The 27,996-nt window shown below is 41.8% G+C and overlaps 1 protein-coding gene across 5 annotated transcripts in view; it reads right to left on the bottom strand.

Annotated features, from left to right (window-relative positions):
* Positions 1–27,996, bottom strand: part of ATG4A (autophagy related 4A cysteine peptidase) — a 62,263-nt gene that overhangs the window by 7,129 nt on the left and 27,138 nt on the right. For all 5 annotated transcript variants that reach the window (NM_001133116.1, XM_054544064.2, XM_009235142.4 and 2 more), the window contains 8 exon segments: positions 7,565–7,643; positions 7,765–7,952; positions 8,586–8,665; positions 11,360–11,432; positions 11,612–11,713; positions 14,406–14,504; positions 16,903–16,974; positions 19,568–19,678. In NM_001133116.1, coding sequence (NP_001126588.1) covers positions 7,565–7,643; positions 7,765–7,952; positions 8,586–8,665; positions 11,360–11,432; positions 11,612–11,713; positions 14,406–14,504; positions 16,903–16,974; positions 19,568–19,678 — 804 coding nt within the window.

The following is a 27,996-nucleotide window of genomic DNA, read 5'->3' as shown; positions in this document are numbered from 1 at the left end:
CTTACAGTGGGCCCAGTGGGTCCCCAGACTCATCCCGTGGTCATTTCCCCCGTGCCAGAATGCATAATTGACATAGACATACTTAGCAGCTGGTAGAACCCCTACATTGGCTCCCTGACTGGTAGGGTGAGGGCTATTACAGTGAGAAAGGCCAAATGGAAGCCATTAGAGCTTCCTCTACCTAGGAAAATAGTAAATAAAAAACAACATTGCATCCCTGGAGGGATTGCAGAGATTAGTGCCACCATCAAGGACCTGAAAGACACAGAGGTGGTGATTCCCACCACATCCCAGTTCAACTCTCCCATTTGGCCTGTGCAGAAGACAGATGGATCTTGGAGAATGACAGTGGATTATTGCAAGCTTAACCAAGTGGTGACTTCAATTGCAGCTGCTGTACCAGATGTGGCTTCATTGCTCGAGCAAATTAACACATCTCCTGGTACCTTGTATGCAGCTATTGACTTGGCAAATGCCTTTTTGTCCATTCCTGTCCATGAGGCCCACCAGAAGAAATTTGCCTTCAGCTGGCAAGGCCAGCAATATATCTTTACTGTCCTACCTCAGGGACATATGAACTCTCCGTCTTTGTGACATAATCTTATTTGGAGAGACCTTGATCGCTTTTCACTTCCACACTAGTCCATTACATTGATGACATTATGCTGACTGCATCCAGTGAGCAAAAAGTAGCAAACACACTGGATTTATTGGCAAGACATTTGCATGCCAGAGGATGGGAAATAAATCTGACTAAAATTCAGGGAACTTCTACTTCAGTAAAATTTCTAGGGGCCAGTGATGTGGGGCCTGTCAAGATATTCTTTCTAAGGTGAAGGATAAGTTGCTGCAATTGGCCCCTCCTACAACCAAGAAAGAGGCACAATGCCTTTTGGGCCTATTTGGATTTTGGAGGCAACACATTCCTCATTTGGGTGTGTTACTCCGGCCCATTGAAGGGAAATCCTTCCAGTGGGCATAACTTCGAGCAGTGCACCTGGTTGTGCACTTTGCATGGAAGGAGAAACGGCCATATGTGCGATTATATACTAATTCATGGACTATAGGCAATGGTTTGACTGGATGGTCAGGGACTTGGAAGAAGCATGATTGGGAAATTGGTGCCAAATTTGGGGAAGAGGTATGTGGATGGACCTCTCTGAGTGGTCAAAAACTGTGAAGATATTTGTATGCCATGTGAGTACTCACCAATGGGTGACCTCAGCAGAGGAGAATTTTAATAATCAAGTAGATAGGATGACCCATTCTGTGGAAACCACTCAGCCTCTTTCCCCAGCCACCCGTGTCATCACCCAATGGGCCTATGAACAAAGTGGCCATGGTGGCAGGGATGGAGGTTACACATGGGTTCAGAAACATGGACTTTCACTCACCAAGGCTGACCTGGCTACAGCCCCTGCTGAATGCCCAATTTGCCAGCTGCAAAGACCAACACTGAGCCCTCAATATGGCACCATTCCTTGGGGTGATCAGCCAGCTACCTGGTGGCAGGTTGATTATATTGGGCTTCTTCCATCATGGAAAGGGCAGAGATTTATCCTCACTGGAATAAACACTTAGTCCACATATGGGTTTACCTTTCCTGTATGCAATGCTTCTGCCAAGACTCCCATCCATGGACTCACAGAATGACTTATCCACCTTCACGGTATTCCACACAGCTCTGACCAAGGCACTCACTTTATGGCTAAGAAAGTGTGGCAGTGGGCTCATTCTCATGGAATTCACTGGTCTTACCGTGTTCCCCATCAGCCTTATCCAACATCACGGTATCCCACACAGACTCTGACCAAGGCACTCACTTTATGGCTAAGAAAGTGTGGCAGTGAGCTCATTCTCATGGAATTCACTGGTCTTACCATGTTCCCCACCAGCCTGAAGCAGCTGGATTGATAGAATGGTGAAATTTCATTTTGAAGTTACAATTACAATGCCAACTAGGTGACAATACTTTGTAGGGCTGGGGCAAAGTTTTCCAGAAGGCTGTGTAAGCTCTGAATTAGCATTCAATATATGGTACTCTTTCTCTCATAGCCAGGATTCACAGGTCCAGGAATCAAGGGGTGGAAGTGGAAGTGGCACCACTCACCACCAGCCCTAGTGATCCACTAGCAAAATTTTTGCTTCCTGTTCCCCCAACATTACATTCTGCTGGCCTAGAGGTCTTAGTTCCAGAGGAAGGAATGCTGCCACCAGGAGACACGATTCCATTAAACCGGAAGTTAAGATTGCCACCTGGACACTTTGGGCTCCTCTTCCCTTTACATCAACAGGCTAATAAGGGAGTTACTGTGTTGGGTGGGGTGACTGACTCGGACTATCAAGATGAAATCAGTCTACTACCCCACAATGGAGGTAAGAAAAAGTATGCATGGAATACAGGAGATCCATTTGGGTGTCTCTTAGTATTACCATGCCCTGTGATTAAGGTCAATGGGAAACTACAACAGCCCAATCCAGGCAGGACTACAAATGGCCCAGACCCTTCAGGAATGAAGGTTTGGGTCACTCCACCAGGAAGAAAAACATGACCTGCTGAAGTGTTTACTGAAGGCAAAGGGAATACAGAATAGGTAGTAAAAGTAGGTAGTCATCAATACTAGCTACGACCACGTGACCAGCTACAGAAACGGGGACTGCAATTGTCATGAATATTTCCTCCTTCTTTTGTTAAAAATATGTTTGTGCATGTATACACTTGTACTAAGAAAATATTCTCATTTTATTTCCTTTCTCCTTTATCATGTGACATAAGATTTATTGACTTCACATCAGCATTTAAGTATTATTAAGTTCATGTAATAGTATTTGGGTTGGGGATTGGTGCGTTTCCAGTTGTACGAAAGATAGTTGTATTATGTTAGGCAAATTATCACCTTATTATTGTCTTTATTTGAAGATGATGTATGATCTCAGGATATGTACATGGGTTCAAGTTGACAAGGGGTGGACTTGTGATGGTTAATACTGAGTGTCGACTTGACTGGATTGAAGGAGACAAGTACTGATCCTGGGTGTGCCTGTGAGGGTGTTGCCAAAGCAGATTAACATTTGAGTCAGTGGGCTGGGAAAGGCAGACTCACTCTTAATCAGGTGGGCACAATCTAACCAGCTGCCAGGGCACCAGGCAGAAAAATGTGAAAAAGAGAGATGGGCCTAGCCTCCCAGCCTACATCTTTCTCCATGTTGGATGCTTCCTGCCCTCAAACATCAGACTCCAAGTTCTTCAGTTTTGGAACTCAGACTGGCTGTCCTTGCTCCTCAGCCTGCAGATGGCCTATTGTGGGACCTTGTGATCATGTGAGTTAATACTTAATAAACTCCCCTTTACATATATGTGTGTGTGTGTGTGTGTGTGTGTGTATGTAGCATACACACACACACATATATATATATACACATATATATGTATATATATTCCATTAGTTCTGGCCCTCTAGAGAACCCTGACTAATACAATCTGTCACCCAGGCTGGAGTGCAGTGGCACAATCTCGGCTCACTGCAGCCTTGACCTCCTGGGCTCAAGCGATCTGCTTGGAAGCGTTCCCCATCCCAGCCTTCCAAGTAGCTGGGTCTATAGGCATGCACCACCACATCCAGCTAATTTTTTGTATTTTTGGTATAGACGGCATTTCACCATGTTGCCTAGGCTGGTCTCGAACTCCTGAGCTCAGGCGATCCACCTGCCTTGGCCTCCCAAAGTGCTGGGATTACAAGTGTGAGCCACTGCACCTGGCCACAAGCTGCCACAAGCTGCATCATTTCTGAGAGTGCTTATAAGAGATACAGTACACTTAGGATAATGGCCTCCAGCTCCATCCATGTTGCTTCAGAGGACATGATTTCATTACTTTTTATGGCTACACAGTATTCCATGGTGTATATAACACATTTTATTTATCTAATCATCATCCACTGGGGTATGGTGCTCAATATTTGGGCGACAGGTATACTAGAAGCCCAATCCCCACCATTACACATGTAATAACCATGTAACAAACAAACACATGTACCTCCTGAATCTGAAACAAAGTTTTTTTAAAAAAAGATATACAATAGATGTAAAAAGCTCTAGAAATGATCTGGGGACTAAACAAAGGTCTCCAGTGAGGCCTGGAGAGAAGAGGCAGGCTGACCAACCACCTGCAGACACAGGGCTAATGCTAAGGATCTCCAGGTGGCAACCTATACCCAAGTGCAGGGAACCAGCATCTCCTTCTCTCTAAGCAGGCAAAATTTGAAGGCCAGAGTGTCATCCTGGCCATATCCTCCCACACCTAGAGCTCTCTCAGCTTCCCACTGGGCAGGAGGGCCCTGCGGGAGCAATGGAAGGTGGTAGGTAGAGATGACCAAATTGGGATCGAATCTTGGCTTCACTACTTTCTAACTGAATCACCTTGAAGAAATAACCTTTTTTAATCTCTCTTAATCTTAGCTCTTAGTTTCACTGCATGTAAAACAGAAAAAACAGTCTCTACCTCACAGAAATATTGTGTGTATTGTTGATTAATAATCACGTAGATAGGATGACCCATTCTGTGGAAACCACTCAGCCTTTTTCCCCAGCCACCCGTGTCATCACCCAATGGGCCCATGAACAAAGTGGCCATGGTGGCAGGGATGGAGGTTACACATGGGTTCAGCAACATGGACTTCCACTCACCAAGGCTGACCTGCCTACAGCCCCTGCTGAGTGCCCAATTTGCCAGCAGCAGAGACCAACACTGAGCCCTCAATATAGCACCATTCCTTGGTGCTATATATATATATATATATACACACATACATATATATATATATACACACATACATATATATATAATGTATATGTAATACTTTGTGTATGTATATGTATATGTAATACATTATATATATAAATGTATATGTAATACTTTGTGTATGTATATGTATATATAATACATTTTATATATTTATATATACATTTATTTTATATATTTTATATATTATTTTATATATACATTTATTTATATATACAATGTATTTTATATATACATTTATACATTTTATATATTTATAAAATGTATATGTAATACTTTGTATATGTATATGTATGTATATGTATATGTAATACATTTTATATATATATTTTATATATATAATGTATATGTAAGTATGTATATATATGTATAAATGTGTGTGTGTGTGTGTATATATATATATGTGTGTAGACAGAGAGATAATATACTTTGCGAAGTCTCTGGAACAGGACAACTATTTAGAAAATGGCAATTTGCATCTCTTCCCTCCCTTCAGACATTCTGCCAATCTGGACCACTCAACCTCAAACAGTAAGGGTGTGAGTCAGAAAAGGGGAGTTGGAGGGACTTAAAGCCCTCAAGTGAAGTTTGCACAAAGGGACTTATAAAAGTTAACAGGCAAATGGGCACTATGTGAACCTCTGTCTTGGGATATTAAAGAACTGAGGATTGCCCACATCTTTTTAATGAGTAGTCAAACTTCACAAAAGCTACTCTGACCCAGTGGCCTCAAGAAACAGGAGGGCTACACCACCTTGGAGAAATTCTCTGTAGGTAACTTGGGATAAGGAGGCCAGGACACCCAGGAATCACATACACTATTCACTGAGATTCCTCCAAAGTTATTTTCTAATCTGTTTCAAAGCTGTCCTCAAACACTGTTGTGGACTGAATGTTTATGTCTCCCTAAAATTCATATGTTGAAATCCTAACCCCCAATATGATGGTATTAGGAAGTGGGGTCTTTGGGAGGTGATTTAGTCATGAGGGTGGAGCCCCTATGAATGGATTAGTGCCCTCATAAAAGAGACTCCAGAAAGCTCCTTTGCCTCTTCTGCCATTTGAAGATACAGCAAGAAAACAGCCATCTATGAACATGGAAGTGGGCTCTCACCAGACACCAAATCTGCCAGTGCCTGGATCTTGGACCTTCAGCCTCCAGAACAGTGAGACATAAATTTCTGTTGTTTATAAAGCCACCTAGTCTATACTATTCTGTTATAGCCGCCTGAAGGGACAAGTCAAGCATGAACAACTGGAAATCTATTTTTTGCAACATCTTCTTTGAACCCAAATGCTTAGGAACAGAGGGCATCTGATTTTGCAGAACTCCAAACACTAGGTTTTATACTTAGAAAAATAAAAGCCTTTACAGGCTCCACATTTTCCATTTAGCTGTAATTCTTGGGCTCAACCAACAGATGGCAGCATTAGAGAGAGCAGAGGCAGCTGTGCAATCCCTGCGCCCTGCTTCACACCCCCCAACCTAAAGAGAGGAAGAAGGGGCTGGCAAAGGAAAGAGGTATTGGGGTAAAGCAAGGTGCAGCCACCTTTCAGTGACTGTCCTATATGCCTGGCTCTTTGTTGAACACTTTACTGTAAGATGACAACAGGGCGAGTCAGGCATTAGCCCTATTTTACATAAAAGGAACCTGAGACTGAATACTGATATCTTTTTCCTGGAAGTCACACAGCTAGCAAGTGGGGGATTGGCATGCAAAGCCACATGTGTCTGTTCCCATCCCACCTCACCTCCCTGAATGTCCAAGAGAAAATGTGTTGGGGAGGATGACTAAGGCCATCTCCGCCTTAGTCCTTTGCACGTGCCCTCATGCCATTCCCTTGTAACTCCTGTAGCTCTCCTTTGTCTGTCAACCAATCTGACCTCATAACTTTCTTAAGGCCAAGTCTCAGACCACTCCACCCCTGCAACAGGTGTCCTGTACCAAATTTTCCTGGCCACATCACTCTGTAACTCATGCTCTTCAACACTAACCAGGTGTTTAGGCTCTGGGTATGCAAAGTGTGGTCTGTGGACCAGCAGCATCGGCACCACCTAGTTAGAAATGCAGAAACTCAGGCCGCACCCAAGACCTACTGAACCTGCACTCCAATAGGCTCTCAAGGTGATTCATGTGCATGCTAAAGCTTCAGAAGCACTAGGCTAGCTTACCTTGTGTACCAAGGACCTCAAATGTCTCTGGTCACAGCTAGTGAGTAAAGAGACTGGGTTTCCAGAGGTGCCTTCCTATGCAGGGAATGTTGGGCTGCTTGCTCGGGTCCACATTAAGAGGTTAGTGGTTTTAAGGCTTAGCCCCTATTCTTGGGAAAGGGATACTTCTGTCTTTGCCTCCTCCAATTCCCATCCTGTCACAGCTCTGAACAGTGAGCCAGCAGGCCCTAATAAGAGAGATATTGGCAAAGCCAAGGGATTGAAATTCCACCACCCTGGGCCCCACAGGCAGGAGAGGCGTGCTGGAGCAATGCTATGACCTTGGGGCTATCCAGTGGGAAAGCAATGGAACCATCTTATCAAGAAGCAAGGAAGTAAAGGCATTGAAATTGGACCTGCTTTCCATCAGGCACACAGAAACATCACTCTCCATCAGTTAGGCTGGAGACAGAAGGAGTTGACCAGAGGCCGCGGCATTCCTGGGCTAGATGGGAACCCACTAACTGGAATTGCCTGGTCTCCCATGCAAACCTTGTCCCCACGCCCTCCCCTAGCCCACGATGACTTACTTGTGATTCCTCCTTTCTTACCTAAGAATCCTATGAAATAATACGCGTTATTTGGTTTTCCTCCTAATGCCCCTAAAGACTGTGGCATCTTAAAACACTCCTGGAGAGAAAGAGAATGCAAGATTCTCAACTCACTTGTGGACTGCTGCTCACGGATCTCTGTGCTGAGATGGCGGTGTGATGGGCAGGCAGCAATGGGCTCAGGGAAAGAAGTGACTTACTTTGAATGCATCAACATAGACAGGATTGATTTGGTTTATGCCCAGGCGAAGGGGCACAATGAGCAGCAGGGGTTTCCAGGCTGAGCAGTAGGCAGAGGTGCCCTTACTCAGGTTTGAAGCAGTCAAAGAATCGGGAGGCCTGTCACCAGCTGTGTCAGCACTCAAGGGAAGGACACGGCACATTTTTTCTAGAAATGGAAGAACAGAACATCGGATAAGTAAGGAGTCTTCAGCCCTAGAAGATACTCCAGTATCAAAACTAAGGGGAACCTCACATGCCCCCCACCCTGCCTAGAAGGCCCTCTCCTCTGCCACCAGGGCTGAGCTGACTCCCCGCCTGCACGAAGCCCAGGCCATTCCTCTAGGGCTCATGCTCTTCATTCTGGCCACTGGGTACTTGTTTAGCTCCCAATAGGGATTCTAGGCTCATTGGAAGAATCTCATTTCTCAAGTCTGCCAGGGCCTTTGAGACAGGGACTGTATCTTTAGGTTGCTCTCACTCTTCAGTGCAGGAATCACATGCCTGAACAAGGGTGAGCCTCCATGAAAGATCTGTTGGTGGTTGAATAAATTATTATACACACTTTGTATTTTCTGCAGGGAAGGAGTGTGGTACCTCACTGAGGAGGAGCAAGGCCCCTCTAATGGTGTTCTCCCTCTCAGAAAGCTGAAAAGAAAGAGAATCAGAGCCCTGTGCTCCCCTAAGCTCCCCTGTCCTGGTGAGGAAGACCAAAGAGACTCTCTTGAGCCCCAGAATTCTGAATGGTGAGGAAGGAACTCATCACCCATCAGCTGGGAAGTTAAACAGGCTGGTAACTCACTGATATCTTCAATGACCACTGTGTTATCCATTGAAACATAAACAGCCAAGGAATTCCATTCGTCAAATAAAGCAAGTTTTCTGCAAAGCAATGTATAATGAAGTCACAATTTGGGAAGATGGAAATATCAGCAGAAAACAGTACAATTTATGCCCAGTGTTCCTAAAGTCACCAAACACTGAGCCACAGAAAAGCTGGTGTTCAGGTCAGCTCTGGCTTCTTTGCCAGAGCTCTGGGATGCTCCATGTCTAGAGACCTTGAGAATGCCACAGAGTCACTGTATCTGAACCTCAAAAAGAAGTTTCTGCTTTACAACCTGGAGAAGTCTACTTCACAAAATGATGGGACACCTACTGGGGAAAAAAGAAAAGTTACCCATGCATCTGCTCTCAAAGTCCCAAGAGACTTTGTTTTCTTAAATAAAAGACATTCTGACTTACCGAATTTTTATTTTACAAATGGAAAACTGTAAAAAAAACTTTTTAAAAGGAAGCTGTCTGTAAAAAATAGATATTTGTTTGGGATCATAGATAATATGGAGAATATGTTCCAGGTAAACCCAGAGATAGAGACAGTGGGTGGAGGGGAGAGAGAGAGAGAGATCACTTCCACTGTTCCCCAGCTGCCCTGAGAATGCCTCTCAAGTGACATAGGCTACAGATTGACTCAGGTGCCAAGCTTTACTGGTCAGCAGCTGAAGAGAGCCACCATGCTGAACTGTAGGACTTTATGGTATATTAGAAAGAAAACCCCTTTAAAAGAGAGATGATCTGAGGTCTATGTAAAGTACCCTGCCTATTTCTCCCTTTCCTCCTTCTTCCCTTGCCAGTTAAGTGAGGCCATGTTTAATCTGGCTACTTCTGGGATGTGTGGGTAAAGCCCAGTCTCATTGGACCAAAGAAAACACATTCTCTCTACCAGGTAGCTCCCAGGAAGAGGTTAACTACCATCACCCTTGTATTTCATTCATTTTAATGTATTATCTTTCCCCAGAATAATAACAATAATATAATAATAATAATAATAATATGCTGTTGTTAATGCTAATGATCATGATGAATTGGAACCCATTTACATTCTTTAAAAAAATCTACACCAGGCGTGGTGGCTCACGCCTGTAATCCCAGCACTTTGGGAGGTTGAGACGGGTGGATCACGAGATCAGAAGTTCGAGACCAGCCTGGCTAACACAGTGAAACTCCATCTCTACTAAAAATACAAAAATTAGCTGGGCGTGGTAGCAGGCACCTGTAATCCCAGCTACTTGGGAGGCTGAGGCAGGAGAATGCTTGACCCTGGGAGGTGGAGGTTGCAGTGAGCCGAGATTGTGCCACTGCACTCCAGCCTGGGTGACAGAGTGAGACTCTGTCTCAAAAAAAAAAAAAAAAAAAAAAAAATCTAGGTTTCCACTGTGTTGTTGGTAACCTTAAAATTTAGAAGCAAGAAGCAAATTCTGAGGGATGTTATTTTAACACCAACCATTTCAAGCCGGGTTTTGGGCTCAGCACAGCCATTCTAATCTCTTATACTTTCCACACTACGTTCATACAGTGATTCCTGAAATCCTGCCAGATTTTCACTCAGCAGAGTCAGCGATGCCCAAAAGGCACTCTGACTATGGCAAGAGAGCAGCCTCAGAGAGGTTACATTGTTAGGAAGGAGTAAAGTCAATACAGATTTTCCTTGGGTCCCCAAAAAATCCAGGCCACTCCCCTCACAGACACATTCCCAAAGCATTCTAGTTCACTGAAGACTCGTTAGTAATGGAAACAATGTCCTGTCTGTACTTCGCTTGGAACAGGTTCCCCCATAATGCCCGGGAGCTTAATACTCTACACCAAAGGAGGCCAGAAGGTTTCAATCTTCTGATCCCTAAATCTGACCTCAGATTCTGGCTGCCATTTTCATTTATTCATCAAGCACTTATTGATTACTTATGCATGCCAGGCAGTTCTATGTGCTAGTGTTACAGAATGAACAAGATAAATACAATCTCTGCCCTCATGGAGTTTCCATCCAGTGATAGGTTGTTAGGAAGGAGAGTGACAACAGGTAAGGTGGTCTGCAGGTATAAGTACTAACATCACTCACCCCGTTTGCTTTCAAAAAGTTGGTCCTGACCTCTCCACCTTGCCTCTTGCTGTGGGAGGTGAATTCTGGAATTTAACAAGACAACTGGAAAAATACCACACTGGGACACCTTGAGTCTGCTATGAGATGACAAACTGATTCCAAGACTTCCCTGGGGTTTGTCGCCCCCAACAGGTGGTGAGTTCCTTGAGGCAAGGACTGTGTCAAGTTTATTTCTGCACCCCCAGAACTTAGCACAGTAAAGGTACACAGAAAATGCTGAATGAACAGGGTTTTTAAATATTATGTAGTGCATGTGGGAGCCCTGTGGGGGTCCATTTCTTGCTTAGGCTGGCTTAGCCACTACCACTTAGTATGAAACTTTTGGCTTCAAAGGGACCCTCAGGCCAATGGCTCCCAGGCACATGAGCATCAATCTGTAGCATGAGACACTGAATGAGTCCTAGGATACAGCCACATATACTGCTACCAGTGAATATAACTCTGATACACCAAGACAGATATCCATGCCTACACATTTCAAAGAGCCATCTGAGCAAAACGGCACAGATATTTGATGGTTTAGTGGGAGGAGTAGCTTAGCGGGATTGCAAGAATACCTCGGTTGATGGGAGGTTTAGTTGTCTAGGGAGGGAAGCATAGGAGACAGCAGAATAAGGCAGATGCCAGACTCTTTTACTTACTTTAACACCTGTGCAACTGTATTTGGTCCAAACCATTCTCCAATTGATTTCCCTTCTCCTACACCCATTTGTGCTGTTTTTATGTGGAAAAAAATAACATGTTAGCAAAAGATCTTCCAATAAGCCACAAAATCTTAATTTTTTGCATAAATAATTAAGCAGATGGACAACTTAATGGAGCCACATATAAGGCAAGGGAAGAGAAGGAACAGGAATAGGCACTGCCTTTAAACTATTGATTTATGACCTTACCCATTTGATGGATAGAGTAGCAACAATCTTTTCTATCTAAGAAGCACTGTAGGATGCGTTGGTATTCTTTGGGTTGTTCTTTTTGTTTCTCCCAGCTCCAGTCTTTTTAAGAAAAAGAAATGGGTTAGAAACATTTTTATAACTGTTTATTACCTCTCTGCACTTTTATTGTAACTACAAAGTTAGAAGGAAAACAAAGGCATCACATCTAGAAGGCAGGAATGATCAAGTTAGAACATTTCTAAGTATCTTTCATTTTGATGACAAAGACATCTGAAAGTGATTGCTTTCAAGGACTCAGTGGGTATAAAGTAAAAGCAAAACAAGAAGTTGACCAAGGAACTGACTTAACCCAAGGGCTGGAGCTGGATAAATATTACATAAAAACAATGTCACAAAGGCCTTTCTGGCCAGTTACTCAGTAAACAGGAGGTCACCACAAAGCCCGGCAGTACATCGGTATATAAGCCAGATGCCATAGCATCTCATCTCCACATAGACAGCAATGGCTTTTGCTCTTATATTTTGGCAGCATTGACAAAAGGATCTCATGGGTAAGAAGTGCTATTCTGATATACGACAATTCACAGGGGAATATACACAGCTCACAACTAAGGAAGCTTAAAAAAATTGCATGCTGTCGTTTTTACACCACCTTTTAAAAAGTCCATGCTGAGCTTTGGGAAAACAAATACCTTTGCTATTAGGTGTTCAAGGTTTCCCTAAGACCAATGCCAAAATAACTACATCTGTACGGATACCATCTGTGCCTTCAGCACAGTCCCCTAAATCCTACAGAGGCCATTCGTAACTTACTGGGGACAACTGCAAAAACTATGTAATCACTGCAATCCTCTCAGCTCTAGAAACGCTATCTAATGGGCCACATTTTTGAGGCTTAGTTTGCGTCCAAGACAAATTTTTCTCCTGAGGTTTTAGAGAGAGTTTGAAATAAAGACCAAACTACACTTGAAGCCATTATCTCCAGACTCTTCAGTTGTCTTTTGCTTCTAGTGTTTCTAAAACCAAAGTTTTTAACTTTGGATCCAGCACAGCCCTCAGAGGGTGAACCACATCCAACTTCTTTTCATTAGCTACCAAATTGTCCAAGTCTGGGGAAATCCTAATTAGCTGGCTGCTAAATACCACTAAATATTCGCTGACGACAATGGTAAGTGAATACTCTACCTTAATTTTAAAATAGCTGAATAGGAAACAATCCAAAAGACATCTTTACAAAATTACTCTTTTAACTCATCTTAACTACAAGATCTATTTCCAACTTCTTCCTGCTACTTGATTTTGTATTGAAACAATTGAGATTGCTGACTGTGGAGTTTTGTTTTTTTTTTCCAGTTTGCTCCCTACTTCCAGAACTCGCTTCCAAAATAATCATTTTGAAGTGTGTTATAAATGAAAAAAAAATTAAATAGTAAGAATGGATCTATACCAAGAAGCATGTATAAACAAGGGAAATCACTGGACAAGGAGTTGGAATATCTTTATTTTATCCCCAAATCTTTGATTTCTTGCTGTTTTACCGTGGGTAAATCACATCACTTCCCTGAGCCTCGGTTTCCTCATCTGTAAAATGGAAATTATTATACTATCCAGGGGAAGTAGGATATCCCAAACCCTGAAGAGAAGGTAACAAGCCCTGAAACCTCCCTAGGCCCTTCTCCAATCCTCTCTGAAAGCTGTAGCAAAATCTGTGAGTTTGCACAGTGGGAAAAGGAAAATGATGTTTCTATACTTCTGAACCTCAATTAGCAACAGCCAATGAGTTCAGCAGCCCAATCTCATCCAAAGTTTCCTTTCACTCTCTCATCCCCAAGTCCAACTGGACCTTCACCCAAGTGCCTGAGCTGGCATCCAGCCAACCCCATCCTTCAGATGCCCATAGGGAAGTATGTACATGTCTTAAGAAAGCAAGACTCAAGAGTTCCAACAACCAGCCAGGCGAGGTGGCTCATGCCTGTAATCCTAGCACTTTGGGAGGCCGAGGCGGGTGGATCCTCTGAGGTCAGGAGTTCGAGATCAGCCTGGCCAACATGGCAAAACACCATCTTTACTAAAAATTCAAAAATCAGCCAGGCGTGTTGGCAGGCACCTATAATCCCAGCTACTCAGGAGGCTGAGGTGGAGAATTGCTTGAACCCAGGGGTCAGAGGTTGCAGTGAGCCGAGATCGTACCACTGCACTGCAGCCTGGGAGACAGAGCGAAACTCCGACTCGAAAAAAAAAAAGAGAGTTCCAGCAACCATTATCAGAAGGCTTTCTTAATTAAATGTCCTCCCAAGGAAGCAAATTTAAAGATTCCTTCGTCATCAGCTGGACATCCTTAGTGAACCAAAACCAAAATAGCGCCAGCTCCCTCTACGCACTTCCTTTAGATCACTTACATCCTTCACCAGGCAGATATCTTAAACGAGGTCAAGAAACAGACTTACCACCACACCCTTCTTCCTGCTCCCTTTGTTATCTTGCATTTCTAAGGACTTACTCAAACAATAGCAAAGATGGAAAGGATAAATGACATACCTCCCTCAATGTTCAGTTCTGTCCCAGGAAAATAACTCCCTGGCTTGGTGACTCACAAGGAAACACTAGCTGTTTCCTTCTTATGAGGGGCTTTGTTGACTTGTCAGCCCCACCACTTGAGCTTGCAGAGAGCATTTTAAGACCCTCAAGTTTGTTACTGAGTGTTCCCAAGGCTCAGCATCAAGCTAAATCAACAGCAGCAAGTGATACTGCAGAGGTCTCTGAGAAAGTTTATAAAACAAATTTAACTCACCCCTTCCCAAGTGTCTACAGATAAGGGCTTGAGCCAGCATCATCTGTCCACAGCGTAGCATACATCCCCAACCAGCATCTGATGAAGGGCCCGTTCCACCTGTTGGCAAAATGGAAAGGAATGAATATGGGTTCCTCAAATTGCCCTTTCCTGAAACATCAGCATATTTGGGACTCACACAAGACAGGTAAATATATATACTCTGAAAAGCGAGGTGACAGATACACCCACAGACCAAACAAGATTTGGGTATATGGTTGGAACTTGCAAACATAGTGCTGAGTCAACCAAAACAGGTTCTACGGCCAAACATAAAACAAGCAAATGAACTAAATGTGTCCCTTATGTTTTCTGCTTGAAGACTTCTAGGTATACATGCAATTTTGGTAGGTGACTGCTATGTATGAATACCAACCCTTAGTCCATTCCATGTCATCATCTGCCAGACCCAAACCTTGCCTTGCATAGCTCACTTGCATGGCCCTGAAATTCTCAAGGAAGCCAGTCTTACTTAGATAAAGAACAAATACTACCAAAGGCAATCATCAAAATGGTCAAAGAGATTTGGAAGGCTCATGACTATTCTGAATATACACTATGAAGATCTGAACAGCAAGAAAGACATTGTAAAATAGGGGAAAGATCCCTAGATGAGGCATCAGAAGACCAGTCTCTAGTTATCTAATCTAAATCTCATCTATAGGCTGAGCATAATAGTACATACTCTGCCTACTATCAGTGGGTATTGTAAGAACTGAGAGAATATCTGTGAAAGTGTTCTAGAACCCATAGAGAATGATGCAAATACTTGATGTTTTGAGTATGATCATAATTTAAACCCATATTAATAAATTAGAAATGTATCTTTAAAAGGTACAAAATTAGTTAATAAATGAAATAAGACAATAGGTTCCATTTTAAGAACACCTTCTGCAAAGAAAATCCCACATATGACGCCAGGGTGAGCTCAATATCCTTTTCCAAGAGGCCAATGAAATCAAATAACTTGTATGGCAGAGAGGATATTTTGTTTTCATTGTTTTCTTTTCCCAGTGTGGAAATGGAAAAATATGCTATAAGCATGATCTCAGAAGACTAACTTCAAAGGGGGTCATCAACCTTGTAAGACAAGTGGGTCAAGGTGGTCACCCCTTTCTTTTAGTTGTGGGGACTGAAGGAGAGTTACTACAAGAAGATGGGAAGGAGGGAGCCAATTTATGACCTGGAAGGGGTGCCTTTTGGCTCTTGCTAATGCTGGGATTATTGGCCAGATTAGTATGGAAAAGATGCAATGAGGCCCACATAAAGAAGAGATCATCTATTGCCAAAATATTGGCAGAGTAAAATTAGAAATATTTTCCAGCCTTGCAAAGAGCTCCGCAGCCAGAGAAAGTTAACAGTTCAGAACCATTGGTTACTAAAGATCGTTCTTTTGTTTGTTACTGACTGGGGTATTTCTGGGGAGAGCAATAAAAAAAAAAAGGGGGCCGGGCGCGGTGGCTCACGCCTATAATCCCAGCACTTTGGGAGGCCGAGGCGGGCGGATCACGAGGTCAGGATATCGAGACCATCCTGGCTAACACGGTGAAACCCTGTCTCTACTAAAAATGCAAAAAATTAGCCGGGCGTGTTGGCGGGTGCCTGTAGTCCCAGCTACTCAGGAGGCTGAGGCAGGAGAATGGCGTGAACCCAGGAGGCGGAGCTTGCAATGAGCCGAGATCACGCCACTGCACTCCAGCCTGGGTGACCGAGCGAGACTCCGTCTCAAAAAAAAAAAAAAAAAGAAAGAAAGAAAGGAAAGAAAAGTCTGTGTGACCTTCATTTTTGGCACTGAACAGAAAGGTTGATTTCATTCTAGTTTCCTCTTAGAAGAGTAGATTTCACCATTTCTAGGCCCTTTTCCTACAGGGCCATGATACTAGGAAGAGGCCACCCTACTTGCAAATGTGTTGTACATCCTTTATGAAGACAGCATATTCACTTCACCTATTGAGCTGTCCTTTTTTCCAGTTGACAGCTGGTAACAGCCTAGAATTAGTTCCAAGGAAATTACTGTAATTTGTCTCTCAATGGCAAGGTGCTTTCATGTCATAAGGGGGGAAAAAAATAAATTATTTTCTTTCTTTCAAGACACAATTTTCATTAATAATCATGTAGTTCCACAAAGCAGTGGATTGTAATTTAACAGATATTATACAAATTAAAAGATTATGTGATTTTCCCCCTTAATCTCAAAAGTATAACAAGTAATATCATCTGAACACTTGAAGGTGGTGTCAAAAGTATATTGTCATAATCCCTCAATGCCATAGAGCCATATGTGAAAGGATACTTTAGCAATGAAACTTTTGGATGAAGTGTAAGATTTACCTAGTCTCCTAAATCAAATTCTTTGCTATAGTGAGCTGTTAATTCTGAGGTTTCTATGAAGTCACTGATAACCTCAGGCAAGCTATCCACAAGGAATAAAGCACAGTAAAACAAATGATATACCTACCAATTGGTGAAAATTTCCTTCTGTATGTAAACCATAGACGAGCACTTATATCAGACAACAGCTTAGATTTTTCTGTAATTAAATGTAAAATTAAAATTAAATCACCATATCTAAAAATACCCACCTTTACTTCTGAGCCAGCTACTAACTTAATTTCAAATAACCAGTCAATTCCATTATTATGGGGCTAGGTAAATTCACAGGAAACCCATTCTCATTTTAGCCAAATAATTTCAGTATTTCTCCCAACCTATGGTTTGACCAGAGCTACTTGACTGGTATAATGACGTTGGGTAGCTCCTGTCATCTTTTTACTGAGTTCCACAGTCCTGGCAGTTACAAACACTGGGATCATTGCCAAAAGACAAGGAATAAGAAAATTAAGGATCCTAGAAAACCCACTAACAAGTCTATCAGCTCCAGTCTGAATGGTTGGTTGGATCTTGCACCAGCACCCATCATCCCTTATCTAAAACTAGAGGTTTGGCTGGGCCCAGCGACTCACACCTGTAATCCCAGTGCTTTGGGAAGCTGAAACAGGGAGATCACTTCAGGCCAGGAATTCAAGTCCAGCCTGGGCAACACAGTGAGACCTCATCTCTACGAAAAAGATGAGGTATGAGGATCACTTGAACCCAGGAGTTCGAGGTTGCAGTGAGCTATGATCACCACTGTACTCTAGCCTGAGTAACAGAGAGACCCTGTCTCAAGCAAAACAAAATAAAACAAAACAAAAACTAGGGGTTGGCTTGTTTGTGTGGATGCATATGTGTCTGTTCATGCACACATGCATGTTTAAATAAAAAGGAAATGTCTTACTAAGCAAATTAGGTGTGTAAGAAATGTATCTATAGCAACTAGTGCAACTGGCACTTATAATCTAAATGCATATATAATATCACAAATGTTTTTGTGTCTTTTTTCAAAGCATGCTTTCTTGTATTTTATGACATAAATTTACTTTGATGGGCCACAAATATGGCTTCCACATTTTTATCCGTACTTAGATGTGGCTGTCTTTCTTAAGTCACCTCTCTCCCTCTTCTCAACAACATGTCTGTATTATATTCTGTATAGAACTTATAGTCACTGCACTTAAAAAGAACAAAGGGAAATCTACTTTTAGCCAATAGTTTCTATTTTCTGTCTTCCTTTTCTTTGGAGCAAATCGGAAAGTTGAGCTATCTGTATTTCCCCTCCCTTCCATGCCCCAGTGCCTAGCACATTCAGGGAAGCAGATGTATAATGGTTAAGAGTAAGACACCTGAAGTCATACTTTGCTTGGGTTTGAACCCTGACTCTGCTACTTACCAGCTGTGTAACCTGGTTAACTTAACCTCTCTGAGCTTCAGTTTCCTCATCCATAAATGGGGAGAATTATAGTACCTACTTCATTGAGTTGTGAATATCCAAAAGATAATACACGTAAAGTGCTTGGATGGTGACTAGTATGTAGTGAACCTATAACGAATGCTAGCTGTTATGTGCCCGTCCTCTTAAATGTCCACACCCTCACTCCTGCCTCTGACAGTCTTTATGCCTTCCTGTGTGGCTTTATGCTGGGGAAGTTGTATGGACATTTTAGCAATGATTTCACTTTAAGAGGCGTTTCCCAATTTAACATTTGAATATGAGTGGATTTGGCAACCTGGGGATTCCTGTTGTCATGGAATGCAGAATTAGAAGAGATCCCCTCAAATCCCCTCATTTTAAGTACCACTGAAGGAAGTTAAGATCCAGAAAGAGACAGTGACTTACCTGAGTTAGAAGAGTCTGAATACAAAAGGTCTCCTAATCACTAGCTCCAGGCTTTCCACTGTTCAGAATTCTCCAATCAAAATAATGAAGCCAGGCTCAGGAGGAGCTCAACAATGCCTAACTTCCTCTCCTGCCTTTTCATCAGCCTCTTCCTGTTCCTTCCTCCACGCTAAGCGAGGGCCTCTGAAGAGGATGTCTCCTCAGAAAGACACAAATCTCAGAGCTGCCTCTTTCCAAGCTCTGGCTTTATCTGGGTGCTGGGCTGTTAGCAGTTTCAGGTTAAAAGGTCTTTCTTTCCCAATCTATAAGAATGTAATGGTAAGGAAGAAAAATTCAAGCCTCCTTTCCACCTAGCTGCAGTGGCTAAAAGTTCTATACAAAATCAGAATAAACTGAGACAGTGCTACGGTCAGCAAAAGATCTAAAACTTAAGAAAAACTTAGGTCTGATATTGTTTCTGAGGTCCATGGGTTGTCTAGAAGTCCTTGGGTGTTTTTATCTAGCCAGACAAGCATGTGAGAGTAATAAATATGTAGGCCAGTCATGAAAGGCTAGAGACTGATTAGTGATACCAGGAGTGGGTCCGTGTTTTCTGAAATCCAAGGCTTCTAGAATTTGGGGATTCTCCTTTAAGGAAAAGAATAAAAATATATTACTTGTGCAAATTGTGCAAAAACCTATAACCATGTAAACACACTACTAGGGCCTTTCAGGGCCTTGGAAGGGGCCTGTCCAAGCAAAAGTCCTGAGGTTTAAGCTCCGTTGACTACAAGTTAAATCCACCTCAGAGTAGCATTAACATTGAGCAAGACAATGCTCTGCCAACCCAAGAAGAAAAAGTACAAACCCTGAACCACAGGTGCCTACCTCATGTGGGTTCTTACAGACAAATGCTACCAAATCTTACCTGTTTTAAGGAGATGCTGCTTCCCTAAGATCCATACCAGCTCATCTGTATCTGGATATTCTTCTAGGTAGTCAGTGAAAATAGTAATCTGGTTTTCATACTTGGATAAAACTGAAAGAAAAGGAAAGAAACTTAAGTAAAATTTAATAGAAGGGGCTTACCTTTGTGGTTGACTGATTATTACCTTTGCCCTGAAGGTGAAAGGTCAGCAGCTTGAATCTAATGGAAGCAATTCCTTTTCCTTGAGGAACAAAGACACTCACAAGACCTCTAAATCCTTTAGCTGAAGGATCTCCTCTTGACCATCTCTTTTGACCTTCCCTTTCTCAAGGTCCCATTTAACACCATCTCTAAAAAATCATTTGGCCACAGTTACTTCAAAACATTTTATACCATGGGGCCTTCTTTGTAAATAGCCAATTATCGAGCTTCCCCTACTCTGAGTGTGTTGAGGTGATACAATACCTGCATACCTAACTCCTGTTCATGTCACAGGGAATATCATGAGGTTTGTATTGCGAGGTTTCTAGTGGCCAGTGGCTTGGAAGGTGCTGTGACAAGCGTGAATGTTTGTACAACTGTGTATATGGTAATATTTTAGCTGGAAGACCAGATGTTTTCATAGTATTTTTATATGCCATTTTATTCACATATGGCTTCTGCAAAGAAGGATCTTGAAATTAACGGTAAACATAACTTGTTCTTGGTATTCACAGATGACTATTAAGATATAATAAGAAATATATATTTAGTTTCTATCACTGTTTTCTGGCACAGAGCTCCTAAAACCTTTGTTATGGTGAGTGACAGGGATGCTATGTGCATCTTTTCTTCTGAAATTTGGCCTTTCTCCCTGGTTCCTGACATAGAGCTCCTAGTGAATTTCCTGGGTGATAAGAGCATCTTCTGTTCTAATGAAGTATCTCTTGGTGGGCTTCTGGATGGAGGCTGGTTACCAGAAAGACTAAGCCATGATCAGAAGCTTGGAACTTTCAGTGCCAACCCCCATCTCTTTAAAAAAATAAATAAATAATAATAATTTTCTGAGAGAAATTATATTATAAACAGTAAATATATTTCCAAGCTAGTCCACAAAACCTATTTTAATCTGTAACTAGAAAATTTAAATTGATAGTTTATTTCACAGTTTATGGTGCTATATCTATGAGAAAATATAATTCAAGTTCAAAGCTAAGATACTCAACATACACCTCTCAACTCATGGGGGCTCCTCAGCCCCTGTGAGGAAGGGAGCACAGAGAAAGTAGGGGGCCATTTGTACAACTACAAGTAGCTACAGAGATTCTCTAAAAGAAATCCCTTGAAAGGATAAATTGTTTTATTTTATTTTGTTTTTGTTTTCTAAGGCAAGGGCATGCTGTTTTCATAGAAATAAATGCTCCTAAATATAAATCAGTCTGTTCTGATAAAAAAAAAAAATGAGTCTGTTCTGATCATATAAATATTTTGTTGGAAGTTGAAATTATAATTTGTACTTTTAGAAACACAGCTGAGATCGAGACCATCCTGGCCAACATGGTGAAACCCCGTCTCTACTAAAAATACAAAAATTAGCTGGGTTTGGTGGTGCATGCCTGTAGTCCCAGCTACTCGGGAGGCTGAAGCAGGAGAATCACTTGAACCCGGGAGGCCGAGGTTGCAGTGAGCCAAGATCGCGCCACTGCACTCCAGCCTCGTGACACAGTAAGATACCGTCCCCAAAAAAAAAAAAAAAAAAAAAGAAAAGAAAAGAAAAAGAAAAAGAAACACTGTTAACCAGGGATATTACCTTTCTTAAAATATCTTACAGAATTCCAGTCATTCAGGGATTTAAGTAGCCTTTCTCCTCAATATATTTTAATTATTAAGATGATAGTCTCTGCAGTGTTTCAGATCTAAAGAAGTTAGAAAAAGCCATTTTATTCCCCAGTGAAAATTCATCACTACCAAATCTGACAGGGAGCCTGTGCCATCTTAGCCTCTCTGCTGCTGGCCTCAACCCTTGGCCCATGCCCAGGAAATACCAGGCTAAAAATGATTATCCAGGTCAGGCCATCCCCAGGAGGTGGTGGACTGAGGTGGGGCAAATCACACTGTGTACCTCCCCACCCTTCCCTCTACCCCTCACAGGCAGAAGAAATCAGTTTTAAATGAACATCTAGTGTAGCCTAAAAAGAGAAAGAAAATCAGAAAATAAGTAACTTGAGTAGACTGTAGGAAAAGGGCAACCTCTCTGGCATTGCCTTGGTAGGGGTGAGGATGGGTGGCATTGGATGAATGTACAGCATGTATGCATATAAGCCTTGGGTCTATTTTTAGTACTGGCCAAAGAAATACCATTTCTCTATCGCCAACCCTGTCTCAGTGAGTCACTGGCCAGTTATCTGGTCAAATTAGTAAAGCCCTTTAAAGCTTGTGACAACTGCCTTGCTTCATTTGGGATGGCTCTGATCAAAATGGCAGCCAAAGAATTTTACTCTTGCACTTCACCCCCTCTCAGGCCTAGCTAGGCCAGCAAGAAGGTCATTATAGTCTCTACTCTTCTTGATTCTTCTCTTAAAAGATAGACACCCTGAATGCAGTATGTGAGGCCACAGCTATCCTTGAATCGAGGCTACATGTATGGAACAAATGAAAGAACAGAAAATGAAATCAACAGAAGCAAGAAGCAGTGACATGAGAAGATTATGTACATGGGGGTCTAGGGAGGAAAGAGGAACAGGTCCTACATAGGGAGAATTCAGATGAAAAAGCAATCTGGGAAGTGGATGAGGTGCAGAAGTAAAAGATCATTTCCAATACAATTACCTCTGATTAACAGCAATATTTTTTGTTTTAAATTTTTCACAAACTTCCTTTGTCTTGCCTTTAAAAATAAACAAACCAGATATCAGGCTGATATGAGTTCCCTGCCTTTTCTGTCTGTTTAAAGAGATAGGGACTATAAAGGCAGAGCTACAAATCTATAACTTGGTGGACCAAGAATTAGTTTCTACAAGGTCTCAGGGACAACAGGCTTCATCCTGTTCCACTGTACTTTAATAATAATTATTGTACTGAAGTCTCTTCTGGGTTAGTTTAGTGGCCAGCTCATAATTAGACAAAGATTTCCTTAAATTCCTGGAACCAAAAAGCCTCCCAGTTTTGGCCAAGGGACTCTGTGTACATGTTGGGGCATGTCTTCAACACTCAGCCACACAGTGTCTTCTGCCTTTGTCTTCACTTTCTGCTTATGCTGAGCTCAAGATCACCCAAAGTGAGAGCTTAGGACCTATTGAGGTCTTTCTGGAGCATGTGCACAGCCCTATGTATGCATGTAATCTTGTAGATTCCCAGGAGTATGCCCAAGCTTTCCAAAGCCCCAAGGAATCTCATTCCCCAGCTTTTTCTTCAAAGCTTTGTGGTTAGCTGGAAATGTTATCCATTGCTTCAGGCAGCTGAGAAGTTAATTGATTGCCTCTAATCATTTTCCAAAAGAAAGGCCCTGGGGAAAAGGCTTTCTGTAGCTCTGTGTCAGGCCAAATAAATAAAGTCTTAGAAGTGGAGGTCTTCTGGGGGAACTCCAGACAGATCAAATAATGACAATTCTCTAGAAATGAGGCTCTAAAGGAGCCCCAACCCTATTCTGTCTCCTCTGGTGGCTGCCAGGCTGCTGGTTTTCCCTGTGAGTGAAGGCTATTGATTTTGAAGGCTACTGCAGAGCTAGGGAGAAAGGGATGGGAATAGGGTGAATGAAAATACTAATGCCACAAAGCTCACTGGTCTTATCAACATGCAGCCGTTTTTCTTGAATAAATGTTCCCTGGATTGCTGCAAGCCTTTAGTTCATTTCTAGAGTTCTGAAAAATTTGATGCTATTTCTGCCCGCTTTTTCATTGCTATTATGGAGAGAATTTTCAGAGGTTCTTACTCTGCTATTTTTGCCAATGTCTCACTTTAATAATATGTTTTCCGGCAATTGACTACATTTCTAAGGGTTATTTGGAAAATTACAAGTAAATGAGAAAATCATTTTGAAAAACAAATTTTCTGACAGGGCTTAACAAAAACACTTATACCTCATGACATGAATTTCAGTCAATTCATCTTAGATTCTGTGGAGCTTGTGCCAAAGAAAGAAGCACCACAAACTCTCTAAAGTGAAATTAAACGGCCATAGAATCTCAGGGCCAGGAGGGGTCTGAGATATAGGATAACCTCCTTATAGGTCTTTCAATTCTAACAGCATGCCAGGACACTGCTGGTGCTAAAACAGCCTTCTCAGCAATGCATACGTCAAATTACATCTTAAAGAACTTGGGACAACATCCACAGGGGATAGGTATGGTGCCAGCTGAATATTCATTCATATCATAAACTTTATAGAGTACCTACTATGTGTTAGGTATATAGGGTAAAACATCAGTGAGATACAGTCTCCACCCTCCAAAAGCTTTTTAGTGGAGAGGCTAGGTCTGGAAACAACTAACAGAAGTGCAATAAGTGAAAGGAAAGTGATGTGGAAGACAGGGAAAGAAAAGGAAATAAATACAGTAATTAATTCCAACTGGGGGTGAATAGGCTTTCTACAACCTAGAAAAGGTGGCATCAGAGCTGAGCCTTAATGGAAATAAGATATAAGTGGTAAGGGAGAAGGGAGGAAATTCCTGATTGAGGGAACACCAAAAGGGCTTGGCAAGCAACTGAGTGTAGGGTGGGGCAGGGGAGAGTGAGAGAGAGTCAAAAACAACTTGCAGTTTTCAAGTGTTGGTGATGAAATGGTGGCAGAAAACCATGGGGGTGGGTAGGGAGATAATAAGCTTGGTCTAGCCAGAATCTGTTGGACTCAGTAGATTTGTGGACAGGGGTTTAAAAAACAGTGAAGGGAAAGTCAACCTGCACAGGGCTTTTGAAGACAGGCATGGTAGATGGCAGGTTAATTAGCAGGGCCTGGGAAAGCAGGAAGACAGCCAGAAGACCAAGGCTCTGGCCCAGCCTGCAACATGCTTTCATCCCCTTCCTCCTGGGTTCACTTACTCCCCTGTTAGTCCCCAGCTTCTGCTCACCTGTGCACAGGCCCTGCCCCAACTTCATTTGTCTTCCACCCTGTGACCTGCTTTTCTAACAACGAAGAACTTAGAAAACAGAAGATGGGGCAAAAATTCTTAGCATTTCAAGTGGATTTTCACAATCAAAACAGCAAGTTTTCTTGAATTTACTCAGCAAGTCACATCCTAGCAATGCTAGGTTGTCAAATAATGCAAAAGACATGAATGATTTCTCTACAGACTGGTATAAACTTTGACTTCCTAAGACAACAGTGAAATTTTCAAACTTACATTAGAGAATCTTAACCAAAGAGTTATCATTCAGCTAGAGAGGACTTTATGGGATTCTATTTAACTGACTAGTGTTAGCAGTGGTGAAGCAGAGGAGGCTACACCTGACAAATTTCAGGGCAAGTCAGCAAAGTAACCAGTCGGGTTAGCAAGGGACAATTGTTAAGCGATAAGACTCTGGTTTTCAGCTAGAAAAATTAATCAGGCCATAGATAATTTGGCCCCAGAAAATATGACATTTCTTAGAGATTTCAGTTAATTCATCCTACTGACATAATGGTAATCCCACTGACAAATGTAATGCAAAATTGGGCTATTTCTGTGTTTCCTTTAAAGTGATGTTTTTGAAAATCTTATTCCCCTTTTAAGTGTATTTTTCTTGTTGTTTTCACTTGGGGATAAATTGCTTGCTGCCTGCTGTCTGCTGACTGAAATGCATTTGGAAACGTCTATGGGGAAATGAGATTCCATACACAAACTGGTCAGGAATGTACCTAACACATAGACCACTGCACCTCCGAATTGCTGCCTCTTTTTGCCTTCGCTAAGATAGCTCTGCTCTTTTTTGATAGATGCCATTTCCAGAAGGATAAAAAGACTAGCTTTGAAAGGAGAGTCTAAATGCCTCTGTGATAACAAGGTGCTGCTCAGAGGATGCCGCCTTTGTAAAGGCTATCTTTTTTGTTGATAAGGCATACAGAAAGGGTAGCATACTGGATGTATTGATGAAGAAAAATATTTGGTTGGTGATATAATTCAAGACTAGAGGCACCTTTTTCACAAACTGAGGTGAGAATCACCTTGATTCTTCAACAGGTTTTGTTCTTTAGAATCAACCTGCTAGTCAGTTGTTACTGGGAAATTGGAGGAAAGCATGATCGAATTCCCAAGGAGGACAGTTTCACATTAGTACCACTGCCAAGCCATGCAGTGGGTTAAAAGAAAGCTTCCATGGTACTGTATCTTTGATTTTGGACAATAACCAAACTAAAAAGCAGCAATACTCAAATACTGAGCTCATGGCTCATTTAGGAATCAAGACACCATGAAAATATTTAATCAAAATGAATAGTGTGTTGACTTATTTTTCTTTAATATCCAGCATGGTGAGGAGAAGGAGGAAAAGGAAAGGGAAAAGGAGGAAATGCCTACATCCCTCTTAGAAATAGCTCTATTCTAGGAGCCCCAAAATTTGTGTTCTAGTCCTGCCCTGCCACTTAATATATGACCTTAGAAAATCTACTGCACTTCTCTGGACTTCAGATTCTCCATCTATAAAATGAGCAGTGTGTTTTTCAAACAGCACATCCTAATTTATCAGTGCGTGGTGAAATCTATATGGGGGTTGCAATCAGCATTTTTTAAAAATGAAATTGAATAGAATAGAAAAGATCAGTATATTGCAGATAAGAAGTATTGTTTCATGAAACTTGTTTGTGTGTATAAAAACTACGTTGCAATGTAAAATGTGTTTCTCATTGTGTTGTTATGATAAAAAAAAAAGTTAGAAAGCCACCGGTCCAGACCTACACTGTCCAATACAGTAGCCACTAGTCACATGCAGCTGTTTAATTAAAATTAAAGACAAAAATGCAGTTCCTCAGTCACACTAGCCACATTTCAAGCACTCAATGGTCATTTGTGGTTGGTGGTTACCGTATTGGATAGCACAGATACAGAACAGTTTCAGAATCTCAGAAAAATTTACTGGACAGTTTTATTATAAGGAGTTTTTTATGGTTCTGTAGTATGTGGAGGCAGGATGGGGTGTTAGGAGGAGTACCCTGAGCCCTAGGAAGAGAAGATGTGTTCACTTGTCTCTCTTAAGAGAGTCTGTATGTGAACTTCTAAATAAATGAACCAACAATTATTTATTAAGTTCCAAACTTCGTTCTATGAGGAATACAAAGGAAGCCTCCTCAAAAACATTCACTGGATGTTAAATGAACCAGTGAAGGCATCATAATATCATAATTGAATTAAAGATAGGAACCTTATGTAAAAGAGTTAATAATAAGGGGTAATGTACAGGCAAGTGTTAATAATAATTAAGTGCTGTCAAAATGCACAAAAGGAGGAAATTGAGGAGCACTGGAGTCATCAGGGAAGATTTTAAGGAGGGAGTAGAATTTGGACTGGTCTTTAAATTATTCCTTGAATTTGGATGAGCAGAGACAAGAGGGGAGAGTATTCCAGATGACAGCACCATACGTTTACATGCATTGGAGAGTGGGGTAGGTTCTGGGGGATATTGATAAATGAGATGAAAGAGGTGGCATGGGACTAGATTCTGAAAGGTATAAAGCCAGCCAGTGGAGTCCAACTCTTGGTAAAGCTATTGACAGTTTCAGAGCACTTTCACATGATTCTGGTGACGGCCCCTTGAGAGGGACAGGGCAGGGACCATTACCTCCATTTTAGAGTTGAGGGAACTGAGTCTCAGAGAGGTGATATGACTTGCCCAATATCATATAGCTAGTGAGCAGTATAATCAAGATTCAAACCCAGTTAATGTTACTCTTCATCCAGTATTCTTCCCACTATACATTGCTGTTATGAAAAGAAAAGCTAGATTCCAAGCACAGGAGATAAGGAGACCAATGAGAAAGTTGTTGCAACAATCCAGGCATAAAGTGTTGAAGGCCCGGCCTAAGGTGGCAAGAAACCAGATGCTCTGGTTATATAACACACTATAAAACAAACTGACAATGCAATACCCACTGTTTATAAGGGACAATAAGAGCAGACAGTCTGAGGTTAGAACATTATAGTTATCTTTAACTGAAAGTGATCTAAACTACTCCCAGAGGAATAAATATTAACAATATAATTCACATACTGTGTCTGGATTTTTCCAGACAGCTGAAAGCAATGTTTTGGACACGGTTCCTAAGCAAACAACACTTTATATGTCTATGCATTACTATGAGGCACTTCTGTCTTGGTAGTGTTTCTTTCCCCTGTCAATTTCTATTTTCATTTTTCAGAACTAATTGGTCATATAATCTGTTACCTCATCTAGATTTCCAGTGAGAAAAGACAGGTGCAGAAAGGTAAAAGAGCTAAAGGCCTTAGGGTTTTTCCACACTACTTAGCAAAACTATATGCTTA

The sequence above is a fragment of the Pongo abelii genome, chromosome X (genome assembly GCF_028885655.2).
Source record: "Pongo abelii isolate AG06213 chromosome X, NHGRI_mPonAbe1-v2.0_pri, whole genome shotgun sequence".
NCBI classification, from domain to species: Eukaryota; Metazoa; Chordata; class Mammalia; order Primates; family Hominidae; genus Pongo; species Pongo abelii.
This window is presented reverse-complemented; position numbering and strand designations above follow the sequence as displayed.